Here is a 13,277-nt window from a genome sequence, read left to right on the forward strand (position 1 = left end):
TCTAAAAACATTCTACATTCACCCATCTTCCTGAGAAAAATCTTCACGTACTTTTTCTAGTGTTCACTTACACATGGCATTACAGAATGAACTAAAGTAGGTTTTTTATTTAAGCATAACCAAGAGTCAGGTAATCTAGTGAAGTGTGCTCAGGCATTACTGGATTACCATCTCACTTTTACATCGGTGTGTCAGCTGCTGGCATAGTAGTTCCTCCTGCCCTAGTGCTTTCCTAATGAAACTGTCACTACACTACATTCTGCTCTTACAGTAAACCTACACTCCCAGAAGGTCAACTCATGATGTCACCTCCCTCATACCATGTAAAACAAAATTTAGGTAATAACCAAACAGAGAGGCACTGAAAGATGCAGTGAGTAAGGCACACACCTCAGGGGGAATACCAGCATGGCACCACACTGGTCAGCTAGCCTTCCAACTTACTTCCTTTAGATTTTCCATTTCCACAAAACAGAGACCAATGTAATTAATATTTATGGAGAAAAGAAACCAGAATGTATGTGGCACAGACACAGACACTTGACGTTTTCTTTTTTTTTTTTGAGACAGGGTCTTGCTCTGTTGCCCAGGCTGGAATGCAGTGGCGTGATCTTGGCTCAATGCAAACTCCATCTCCCACGCTCAAGCAATTCTCCAGCCTCAGCCTCCCAAGCAGCTGGGACTACCGGTGAGCGCCACCATGCTCGGCTAGTTTTTTTGTTGTTGTTTTGTTTTTGTATTTTTTTTAGAGACACAGTTTCGTCATGCTGGTCAGGCTGGTCTCGAACTCCTGGCCTCAAGTGATCCACCTGCCTTGGCCTCCCAAAGTGCTGGGATTACAGGTGTGAGCCACCATGCCCGGCAGACACTTCACACTTTTTCTCATTATTTAACTTTCTATAATGTTCAGCACTAAGGTTTAGCAATGGCAATGTTTTCTTTCGGCTTTTTTTCAGATACCAGTAATATATCACCTAATGCCAAATCTGACTTTAAAATGGAGGCACAAAGTCAAATCATCTTTTGTTCCAACTTAAAGAACTATTTAGTAAGAATGTTAAACCATAAAGGAATAAAAGCAACTATGCTTTAAAGATACATTGCTTGAAATAATGAATTTTAGGGGTTTCTCTAAAATACCTATAATTCACTAATGTCTGCAACTTTGTTTTTCTAATAATGGCATTAAAAGGTTTCCTCGGGACTATGGTTTCTATTGGTATATTTTAATTATAATAACACATTTTTAAATATATTCATTATTCAAAATTATTTTTTTCAAAATGGGCATGTCTTTGATATTTTTTCTAATAATTTTTGTTATGAAAAACTTAAATAACTTAAGAGATTGAAAGCCTCTCCAAACTCCACCTCGCGAGAGAAATACTGCTAACATGTCAATGTTCACTTGCTCAAGTGATTCTGTGCATATAAAAACCAGTCTATATGTTTTTTAAACAACTGTTTCAATGTATAACCTGCTTAATTATTGACAGTAGATATTTTGGTATCACTCCAGGTCAACAGACAACTTAATATTTTTAAGTATTTTAATATCAGATTTTTGTGATTTTAAATATTAACCCACTTCAGAATGAAGAATAACCCAACAATTAACGTCAGGTAGCAATGTAAAAATACTAATAGTATCTTCATTAAAAGAAAAAAGTCATCCCTAATGAAATTTCCTTGCTAGAGAACTACCTTATTTTTAAAACTGAGGAATAAGAGCAAATTTCAGATATAAAGTATTAAAACATGTTCACATGAGCAAACCTGAATGATATGCATGGAGGTCCACGTTGGCACAAAAGTGCCCCTAGAACAATAGCTTATTCATTGGGTCTCAGCTGCTTTCACGATTCCTCTGATTTAATATCTGTTGTGCATTTTTACTCCAAAAAAATGAATAATCAGCAAATAATTCAAACACAGATTCAAGTAGATCATTTTAAATGTTATGAAAAGAAAAAAGATCGTTAAGACCTATTTCTTGATTTCTTAAGCACGTTTGCTAAGCTACGCTAAGAAATCTGCTTCATGAAATAAAATAGCACCTTTTAGAAAAAAAAAAAGTAACTCATAGAATTCCAAGTAAAGTACTTTTTATAGTGCTTTGCTTGGCTAGTGTAGATATCATCTGAGTTAAAAACACTTAAATTATTTAGCAGGTTAAGTTTGCTTTTTTAAAAAATGGTTTCTTGGCAATATATAAGGCAGGTTGAAAGCTGAACTAGCATGGTTTAGAAAAGTAATACACAGGCCAGTCAAGGTGGCGCACGCCTGTAATGCCAGCACTTTGGGAGACCGAGGCAGGCGGATCACGAGGTCAAGAGATTGTGACCATCCTGGCCAATATGGTAAAACCCCATCTCTACTAAAAATACAAAAATTAGCTGGGTATGGCGGCATGCGCCTGTAGTCCCAGCTACTGGGGAGGCTGAGGCAGGAGAATCGCTTGAACCCAGGAGGCGGAGGTTGCAGTCAGCCAAGATCACGCCACTGCACTCTAGCCTGGCGACAGAGCGAGACTCCGTCTCAAAACAAAAAACAACAGCAACAAAAAGAAAAGTAATACACGCTTAGTCAAGTAAGAATAGCATTGCCTGAAGCTCAAACAAGATTAAAATTTACCTAGACTATTGTCATGTTTGGGAGCGCACAATGACTGCCAGCGAAAATTCTGGACGGAACCCCCACCTGTGTGAGTAGATTTCTATGCATTCTGGGGATTTTTACACTTAGGTAAAGAAACGTCTAGAATGAGCTTTATCAAAAACCAAGGCATAGGATTAGGTAAGACTACTTTTGCAGGAATAAATTGAAGTGATGTTTACTAAACAATCAAAAACTACCCAGGTTTTCTCCCGACTGTAACCTTTGTCCATGGTATCCCTTCATTTGGAGAGATGCCGGTCACAGTTAGAGAAAACAATATCAAATGAGACATAACACTAGCAAAAAGAATTGGCTAGGCAGTGCAAAACTCAGTCACTAAACACAGTGCTGAGCTCCCGTTCACTTTTTCTTTTTAAAGAGTTTTCTGGATGGCCAAAAACCAATCTATCAACCAGCAGTCATAATGCAGGAAAAGCAAGTTCCAATTCGTGATTTCAGAACCTTACTAACAGCTCCGTCATCAGTGCAGAAATGAGTCAAGAGAATGTCTGAGTCCAGAAGAAATGTAAATGGGAAGCCAGAATATTCATTCAGTAGCACAGAGAGGGGCCTTTCCCTTCCTCATTCTGAATGCATCTGTATACCCACCTGAGCAGTTCACAGGCAAGTAATCATAACTGGCCATAAAATTATACTTAAAACTCTCTACCCTGGCTGTCCCTAATACCCGTGTATATTTTTAAAAATAATGTTTAGGCTCCATCTTTAGAGACTGAAACTTAGTAGGCCAAATGATTTACACGTTTAAAGTTCTAGAGAGATTCAGAAAAGCCAGGGCTGAGAAGCACTGGCAGACCTGAGAGCTTCAAGAACAGACCATCAGTAAAGGCCGCCACATCATGGAAGGAGGAAGGCTGCCATGCAAGCCAACATCCAGAAATATTTATACCACACCAGCTGGAGGTGTGGTGTCCTAACCATTCATGACCTTGAGCTTAAACTCCGCTAGAAAAGATAAAAAACATAAACTGCCCCTAAAAACTAAACTTTGGCTCGCTCCAGATAGGATCCACAGATCACGATGAGGACACATGCCCGCCAGGTGGAGTGAAGACAGAGCCAACTGCTGCCCGTGTCACCAGGAGATGGGGCTGAGACTTGCTTTGAAGAGCAATAAGGAACAGAAAAGGTGTAATTCACAGAGCCCCTGAGAAGCAACAGACAAGTCAGACAAGGGAAGGAAAACTAATGACAGCAAAACTATAAAAGCAGCTCTTTTGACAATCAAGACATCAAAGCTTCGGAAAATTCAGAGGCAAATCTCAGCCCTGGGAAACCTTCTGAAGGATTTGAAAGACAATATAAGGCAAGATTTGACAAAATAATGATTTTCACACAAAACTCAGAAAGCCAGATAATTCTTTCGTCTTTTTGGAGCATTCTGTAGAGATCACAAAGATGTTTGTTCTATCACCTTCACTGTTTGAAAATTACGTATCTTGTCTCCCTTGTCCACATAAAAATCCGATTAGCAGGGTGCGTCGCAGGGCCGCTGCCCTTACCTACGAGGTCGGTGGGGCCAGTCCCCAGATTTTCTCCCCTGATTGTGACCTTCGTCCATGGTATCCCTTCATTTGGAGAGATGCCGGTCACAAGGGGGGGTTGTCGTGATCGAGACATTGTGCTTTGTGGAGCAAACTGGTGATCCTGTTAGAGAAGTAATCTGTTACAAGAGAAAGAAAAAAGGATTAGTACCAACTGAGACAAGCACTGGCTGAAAATATAAGAATGCTAGACAGTCAGTACCAAAATATAAAAAGTATTCTTAAACACAGAGTTTTGAATTTTTTAGGGGTCATTTAGCCAATCAGCCAACATGTACTGAACATTAAGTTACTAAGGACACTCTGGTTAGTATTGCAAGAAAGACATAAGAATAACAGAATGCTAAGCCCTGGGTTCTAAAAACTTTCAGCACAAGGGCAGAGAGAAACTAATGTCACCACGTAGCTCCATGACTACCTCTGCTGAACCCTAAATTGATACTAGGAACTGTTCTACTGTTCTACCCCCAGGGCTGTTTAAAGGAGATATTCTGATTAACTATACTCATAAAAATAAAAACACACTTACATTCCCACAGGTGTACTGAATTTCAGTTTACTTTTGTGTTTATATAGTATAGCAACTCTTTTTTAATATGCTCAAATCAATGCAATATACTGACATTTCTACAAAACCTAGAACGTAGATACAGGCAGAAGCATGAATTTGCTAGCTGTTGTGAGTATAACAGAGGAGGGAAAAGTGTAGTTTCTGAGACCAGGTAGACTTGTGTTCAAGTACTTGCTGCTCCCATTTACTAAATCTGTTCTAAATCTCCCTCTTCTTGTATGTAAAGTGGAGCTAGAAACAGAAAACATTTCATAAGGTTATTGTAAAGAACATACAGGATAATCCTTGGAAAGCCCAGTACCTGGCATACAGGAGGCAAGCAATAAATAATAAAAGTTTGCCAGGTGCGGTGGCTCATGCCTGTAATCCCAGCACTGTGGGAGGCCGAGGCGGGCGGATCACGAGTCAGGAGTTTGAGACCAGCCTGACCAATGTGGTGAAACCCCGTCTTTACTAAAAATACAAAAATTAGCCGGACGTGGTGGTGCACGCCTGTAATCCCAGCTACTCAGGAGGCTGAGGCAAGAGAACTGCTTGAACCCAGGAGGCGGAGGTTGCAGTGAGCCGAGATTGCGCCACTGCACTCTAGCCTGGGTGACAGAGTGAGACTCTATCTCAAATAATAATAAAAATAATAAAATTTTACTAATAAACCCCTGAGAACTCAAGTGCTCAGGGCTTCAGATGCCCCAGAAGGTGGGGTGAGGCTCAGAGCAGAACAGTGAGACTTGCTGGTGACCTGTATCTTTATGGACTAAAAAGTTAGATTCCCTGGCCCCTGCCTCCATCCTTCACAGTCTGGAGAAGAGAAGTTTAGTCTTTTAAGAAACCAAGCAAGAGCACCAGGACTCAGAGACCCCCAGCACAGCAGAGGTGTGGGAAACTTGGGGGGCAGGCTGACCAGGGATTTGGGGTAAACCTGTGCAGCAAGCCGTGGGACTCAGGCTGCCTCCCTTCTCCTGCCCTTGCCACTGTGAGGTGTGCAAGCCCCTCCCGCCCTTGCCACTGTGAGCAGGTGTGCAAGCCCCTCCCACCCTTGCCACTGTGAGCAGGTGTGCAAGCCCCTCCCGCCCTTGCCACTGTGAGCAGGTGTGCAAGCCCCTCCTGCCCTTGCCACTGTGAGCAGGTGTGCAAGCCCCTCCTGCCCTTGCCACTGTGAGCAGGTGTGCAAGCCCCTCCTGCCAATCCCACCCTGTCCACACAACTGAAGCATTATTCCCCGCAGAAACTGAAGAGTCCTAGGAAAATAAGACCCAAAGATCCTGACACCTGAGTGTCTTCCCTGCGAAAAGGGAAGGGCCGCTTGTCCGCCCATCACCTGTACAGCCACTCACTGTAAACTGCCCACACACAAACTCAATCAAATCAGCGGTTAATAGTCTCACTCTAAGATGTGGGAGGCATACAGGCCATGAGTGAAAGCTTCCCCTCTGCCCTCTAAAGGGTCGCTGGAGATGAATGAGGCTGGTTAACAGGAGCAAAGGGCAGACACATTTCTTTAATGTGCATGGACTCGCAGGAGCATGGTTACCCAACAAACCGGTGAGGTCCAGATGCTTACAGACCCTTCTTCAAAGGGAAAGGGAGGATAGGCGAAATGTCGCCATTTGGAGGGGTAGTAAATAATTTTTAGGGGGAATGAATGGGCTCAATGCTCAGATGGTAGTTAATAAATAATTCTGAGAATTAAATGGGACCTGAGAACAGACAACAGTTTGGACAAAGCCCATCTGGGCTCCAGGTGTAGTGTTTGATTTTCAGTCTCTTTTTCTATGATATGAGTTTTAATCTTCTCTGATTAATAAAATTTCAGGGAGGAAATTGAAGGCAAATGTGTTCTTCTTTGGTTGGTCTAGTTTCTCCGTAGGTAAGGGAACTTCAGATAAACAGCCTCATTCTGTGCTTTGGGAGAGACAGAAGGGGTGCGGGGAGAGCTTGAGGCTGCTTCCTTAGCGCAGAATGTCAAAGCACCATATTTTAGGGTATCGTTTTCTGACCCCCAACATTGGACAGCCAAAGGGAATGAGGAAAGATATGTAAGACAGAGATGGAAGAAAGACAAACAAGAAAAAAAGACAGAACAAACATATTGCAGGTGTTGTATGGCCTGAATTATGCCCACCCACCTCACTCCGCCACTGCCAAATTTCATATGTTAAACCTAGCCCCAGTACCCCAGAATGTGGCTGTATTCAGAAAGGGGGCCTTTAAAGAGGTAATAAAGGTGAAACGAGGTCACATGGGTGGGCCCTAATCCAGTATGACTGGTGTCCTTACTGGAAGAATTTCGACAGAGACACACACAGAGGGAAGGACATATGAAGACTCAGGAGAAGACGCTGTCTACAAGCCAAGGAGAGAGGCCTAAAACAGATCATTCCTCACGGCCCTCAAAAGAAACCAACCCCACTGACTCCCTCATCTCAGACTTCTAGCTTCCAAAAGGGTGAGAAAATAAATGTTGTTTAAGCCACTCGGTCTAGTATACTTTGTTATAACAGCCCTACCAAACTACTAACAGCAGGTACAGAAAAAAAAAACTTCGAAATCATTCTAAAGTTTGATACCAAATTAATATCGAGAGAAATTTTTTACCCCTAAAAGAACTAGATGCCATGAAAATAAATGAATCCAAGAATAAAAGCTCTTGAAATTTTCAAAAAGGTCCAAAGACACATGACTTATACAGTCATAATAATGTAGTAACTGACCACCAGTTTAAACAAAATTGAAATAAGGCACAAAAGGCGGATGTGTGTCTGGGGGCAGGCAAGACAGGTAAACCAGGGAGTGACCATCTTTTATCTCACATAATGGGAGGCTGACAGCTAATGTCTAAAACGGACCACCAAGAAATGGCAGATTAGAAGAATCTGGAAATGTTGCAGTGGATGGCAGGAGAGAGTGGAATGAGTCTGGGGTATGTTGTATAATAGAGTATTTGACCTCTGTCCCTGGTTTCTGGGAACGAGTCTTAAATCCTTGGTGTTTTCCGGCAATAGTAGTGTCTTTGTTATTCATGATCCTCTCAAACCACGCCCTAGTATAGGCCAAGATGACTCAACAGCAGGACTGGCCATTCCAGAAAGACCATGGGATTAGAGGGTTAGGGTTTTGAGCAAAGCACCAGCAAACCAACCTCCTGTGGAGAGGCGGGGCTGCAGATTAGGTTCAGTCCAACACGACTTCATCAATCATGCCTACGTAACTTATTTAATACAAATAAAATGGCAAAACAACAAAAAGGAAGTCCAGAAAAACATTATCATTCATCCAATAAACCCAATGAGACAACTCAAGGTTACCTTGAGTTCCTCTCCTTCCCTCTGGCACCCCCTGAATCAAATAATCATTATCTTTTGTCTGAATCAAAAATCAACTATTCCTCTCAATCCTACTGTTTCCTCCTGTTGCTCTCCCACTTCAGACCTTCGTCTTCTCCCCTCAATGCTGCAACAGACGTATAACTGGTAACTCTGCCCCATTTTCTCTCCACTGCAATCCACCCTCAGCAAATGCCAGAGTTAGTTCTCTAAAATATGGAGCTAATCAATATTATCCCTACCTTTAAAATAATCTTCTATGAAATCCACTGTTTTGTGGTCTGCACAGCCCACAACCTCCTCCACATCCCGTTCAAAGCCTGTCACAGCTAGACCCGTCCGTCCACATTGCCTACTTCATCTCCACCACTCCTCTCCTCTGACATTCCGCACATGAGCCCATTCACCTCTTACGAACCTGCCACATGCTTGTATTCATGTAATTCAACCTCTTTCCACTAAAGAGAAATTTCCAAGTTTATTAAATCTTTACCAGTATTTCAAGTCATGCTCAAATGTTATTTTAGTCTCCCTGATCCCTCCTTCTATTAAACTTCTACTACATAATGTTAATATTCACTGTGTTAAATTTTAGATATTTTGTTTCTTCTTTGAAAACACATCTTTAATCAATTTTATATCCCCACTTCTCAAGCTGTGGGATCTGACATGCTCATGTCAGGACTGAACTGAATTAGAGGACGTCTAGCTGGTGTCCGCTGGAGAGCTGCTTGCTTGGTGTGTGGGGAAAACTTCACACACACCTGGTATCAGGAGTGTGTACTGAGTTAGTGGCTGTGTGAACATAGAAAGTAGGAAAAACACTTGGATTTTTTCCTATCTCTTTATAAGCAAATAAGCAGATAACCGAAATGGACCCCAAGATGAACCAGACAGAAGAATTAGTAGATAAGAACTTAAAAGAGTCTATAACAAATGTTATTAAAATATATGTAATCATAATGAATAAACAGATGGTTGTTCTAATTAAAATTATAGGAATTAAAATTATAAAATTATTTTTTAAAAAGAAATGCAATGCAAATTCTAGAACTGAAAGGTATACTATCTGAAATGAAAAATACACTGATTAGGCTGCACAGTAGGTAGAAGATATTTGAAGAAAGAGTCAGTGAACATGATTATAGATCAATATAGTTATAGAAATAGATTTATCTAAAGATATATAGTTCTTTAAAGTACTGGAAGAAAAAAAGTCCGAAATTAAAGTTGTAAAAGGCATTTTTCAAGTAAAAAAAAAAAAAGTTCATTGCAAACAAATCTGTATGACAAGAAATGCTGACAGAAGTTCTTCAATCTGAAGGGGAAGTGATACCACAAAGCAATTTGGTAGGAGAGTTTATAATGATGAAAGGACAAATTCATCAGAAAGACATAACAATCAAAACTGTATACACTTAATACAAGAGCTTTAAAACCCATTAAACAAAAACTGATAGGGAGAAATAAATACATAATCACAGTTTGAGGTTTTAATATTCCCTTTCAATATTAATAACTGGATATTAAAAAACAAACAAAAAACATAGAAGATATGAACAGCACTGTTGGTCATCCTGACCTGACATTTATAAAACTCCTTTTCAGGTGCCCATGGAATGTTCACCAAGATAGACCATATGCTGGGCCACAAAATAAGTCACAGGCAATTCCAAAGACCAAAATTCCAAAGATTACCAAGGAATTAAGTTAGCAATAGAAATACAATATCCAGAAAAGTATCCAGGTATTTGGAAATTAATATACTTCTAAATAACCCAACATTCAAAGTAGAAATTAAGAGGGAAACAAAATATTTTGAAATGAATGATAAGAAACATATATCAAAATTTGTGGAATGCCACCAAAGCAGTAACTTAAAATCTTAGAGAAAAAATATTTAAAATTAAGAATCTATGTTTCCACCTTTTTAAAAAAAACTAGAAAAATAAGGGCTAAATAAACTCAAAGTAAAGGGGAAGGAGGGCAGGAAAAGGAAGCAGAATGACAGAAATAGGAAAAAAATAAACAGTGGAAACCAATAACATAAGTAAAAAGAATTTGAAAAAAATTAAAGCCAAAAGTTCTTCACCAATAATTAATGAATTGATGTTTCAAAAAAACTCTCTAGAAATGAAACAAAAATTATCAATTTCAGTAATGAAAGAGGGAATAACCATAGATACTAAAGACATTTAAATAGCAATAAAGACAATGAACAGCTTTATGCCGATAAATTTTACAACTTAGATGAAATGAATTCCTTGAAGGACAAGTTACCCAAACTAAACAAGATGAAATAGAAAATCTCAATATCTTCATAAAGATTAAATAAATTAAATTCATTATCAGAACTTTCCTACAAACCTAGATGCCTTCACAGATGGATTCCGTAAAACATTTAAGGAAGAAGAAATATCGAGCCTATATGAATTATTTCAAAAAGCAAAAGAGGAATACATCATGATCAAGTAGGGTTTATTCCAACCAAGCAAGGCCAGTTTTTCAAACATCAATCACTGTGAATTACCATATTAAAAATAAAGGAAAAACCGTATGTTACCCTAAATAGATGTCAAAGAAGCCTTTGATAAAACTCATGATTAAAAACTATTCATGATTAAAAACTCTCAACAAACTAAGACTACAGAGCATCTCCTCAATCTAATAAAGAACGATTTGAGTGGGGAGGATCACCTAACATCCTACTTAATGGTGAAATACAGAATGCTTTCCCCCCTTTCGAACAGTAACATAGAAAAGATACCTCTCTTTCCTTGCCTATTCAACACTGTTCTAGAAGTTCTATCAGTGCAATAGGGCGAATTAAAGAAATAAAAAGCAGAAAGATGGCAAAGGAAGAAGTAAACATCTATTTGCAGATGACATGATTGCTTCTATAAAAAATCCTAAGAAATCTGCTAAGCAACTAATAGCACTAATAGCCGAATTCAGCAAAGTCTTAGTATTCATGGTCAAGATATAAAAATCAGTTATTTACATATTTTAGTAGGAAATGATTAGAAAATAAAATTTTTTAAATTTTGAAAATGCCATTATAAAACCAAATACCTAAAAATACACTTAATAAAAGAAATGTACAAGACTTCTACATTAAAAAGGACAATATACTGCAGAGACAAAATAAAGACCTAAATAAGTGAAGATCTATATCATGACCATGGATCAGAGGACTCAATGTTGTTAAAGTATCAATTCTCCCCAAACTGATTATAAATTCATGCAAGCTTATATAGAGATATTGTCAAGGTCATTCTAAAATTCCAGAAGATATTCAAAGATCTAGCAAGAGCCAAACCAATCTTAGGAGGAAGAAAAAAGTTGTAACACAGTACATGACTTCAAGACTTATTACAAATCTACAGTAATCAAGACAGTGTTGTTGACATTAGGATAAACTAATGGACAAATGAAATAGACTAGAATCCAGAAACAAGCACATATGATTATATGAGTTTTGACAAGGCACCAAAGTAATTCAATGGGAAAAATATTTTAATGGTGTTGAAAAAATTGGATAGCTACATAGAAAAAAAAAGGAATGTTAACTGCAACCTCACATCACTTACAAAAATTATTTCAAAATGGCTCATAAACATAAAAACTAAAATTATAAACTATAAAGAAGATAACATAGGAGATTATCTCCATTACCTGGGCGTAGGTAAAGACTTGTGTTCAATATGACAAACACAAGTACAATGAAAAATACTAAATTTTCTGACTTCATCCAAATTAAAATCTTCCGCTTATCAAGAGAAAATAAATAGGCAACTACTGCCTAGAAGGAAATATTCACAATAGATACAAATGACAAAGGACTTTATACAAACAACACATAAAGAACTTTTGCAATCTGATAACAAAGGAAGCAACCCTTTTTTTTTGAGCAAAAGATTTGAGGAGACTCTTCATAAAGGCAGATATATGAACACAGTTTTTAATATGGTATGTGACAAAGAAGTGTACTGGTAGATTTATGTGTGTGTGCAAGTGTGTATTTTCTAGCTTTGTACATTGAGAGAGGCTAGAAGCAATAATACAACAGTAGCGATGAGCATATCTAACTCCCAAATACCATTTTTCAATGAAAGGAACCAGTGACCTTGGAGAAATGGCTGATGCAGGGCTGAGGCAGGGCAAGGACAAGGTAAGCCTGAAAGATTCTGCTGTACCAGTAAGGAAGTGTATGTCAAAAGGCCACAGAGCCAGACTGAAGCAGTGCCCACTGTCCAAACCAGACAATCTGAGAACCAAAAATTAGTATTTTCTTGACCTTGACATTTTCAAAGAGTACAGGTTATTTTATGGAATGCCTATCAATTTGGCTCTGTCTGATCATCCCTGTTGATTTGATTTGGGTTATGTATCTTTCACAGGGACTTCACAGATCCTTCCCAGTGATTCATATCAAGAAAGGCTCCTCATGTTTGTCTGTTTCAACTTTGGATTAGACAGTATGGTACCAATATTTTATTTCCTGACTTTGGTAACTGTATTATAAGATAAGAGAATGTCCTTATTCTTAACAACTACATACTGAAGTATTTAGGAGTCAAGGAATGATGCCTCATCCCACTTTCAAATGGTTCACAAAAACACAGACAGACAGATGGACAGAATGATACAGAAATTGCGGGAAAAGCAAACAACTGGTGGGCGTGGTTAAAGGGCTTCCTGGAGTTACTAGTCACCAAAATGAAGGAAGGAAGTTAAGGGGTTTATGGGAGTTACTTTTACTATTCTGGAAAGTTTTCTATAAGTTTGAAGTTACAGCAAAATAAAAAGTTATCAAATATAATGCTTTGGTAATATTTTGAAATTAAACACAAACACATCCCATTAACATTAGCCTGCTAAGCTAAACAACATATTAGGCTCATTGTTCCTGAAAATTGAAAGATAAATATTTATTTTCACATTTGACATCAGCAAAATGCACAAATAAGCAATGAATAAACTGATATTACATAAACATACTAGGTAATTTAATAGTTATGTTTACATAAAATTGTATGTTTTAGAATTATTATTTTACTGGAATACACTATTGCTACCTCTTTAAACATGCTTCTAAATGCAGACAAAAGTGTGGAAAGCTTGTTTTGCCAATGTGCTAGGAAACTATTATAAACTGAT

At 38.5% G+C, this 13,277-nt stretch overlaps 1 protein-coding gene across 6 annotated transcripts in view; it reads right to left on the reverse strand.

The window, feature by feature from the left end:
• Positions 1-13,277, reverse strand: part of EXOC2 (exocyst complex component 2) — a 206,728-nt gene that overhangs the window by 146,874 nt on the left and 46,577 nt on the right. For all 6 annotated transcript variants that reach the window (XM_016954799.3, XM_063812742.1, XM_063812743.1 and 3 more), the window contains one exon: positions 4,182-4,342. In XM_016954799.3, coding sequence (XP_016810288.1) covers positions 4,182-4,299 — 118 coding nt within the window. In that variant the 5' untranslated portion in view covers positions 4,300-4,342. The remainder of the gene's footprint in view (positions 1-4,181; positions 4,343-13,277) is intronic.

The sequence above is a fragment of the Pan troglodytes genome, chromosome 5 (assembly GCF_028858775.2).
Source record: "Pan troglodytes isolate AG18354 chromosome 5, NHGRI_mPanTro3-v2.0_pri, whole genome shotgun sequence".
In the NCBI taxonomy this organism is placed as follows: domain Eukaryota; kingdom Metazoa; phylum Chordata; class Mammalia; order Primates; family Hominidae; genus Pan; species Pan troglodytes.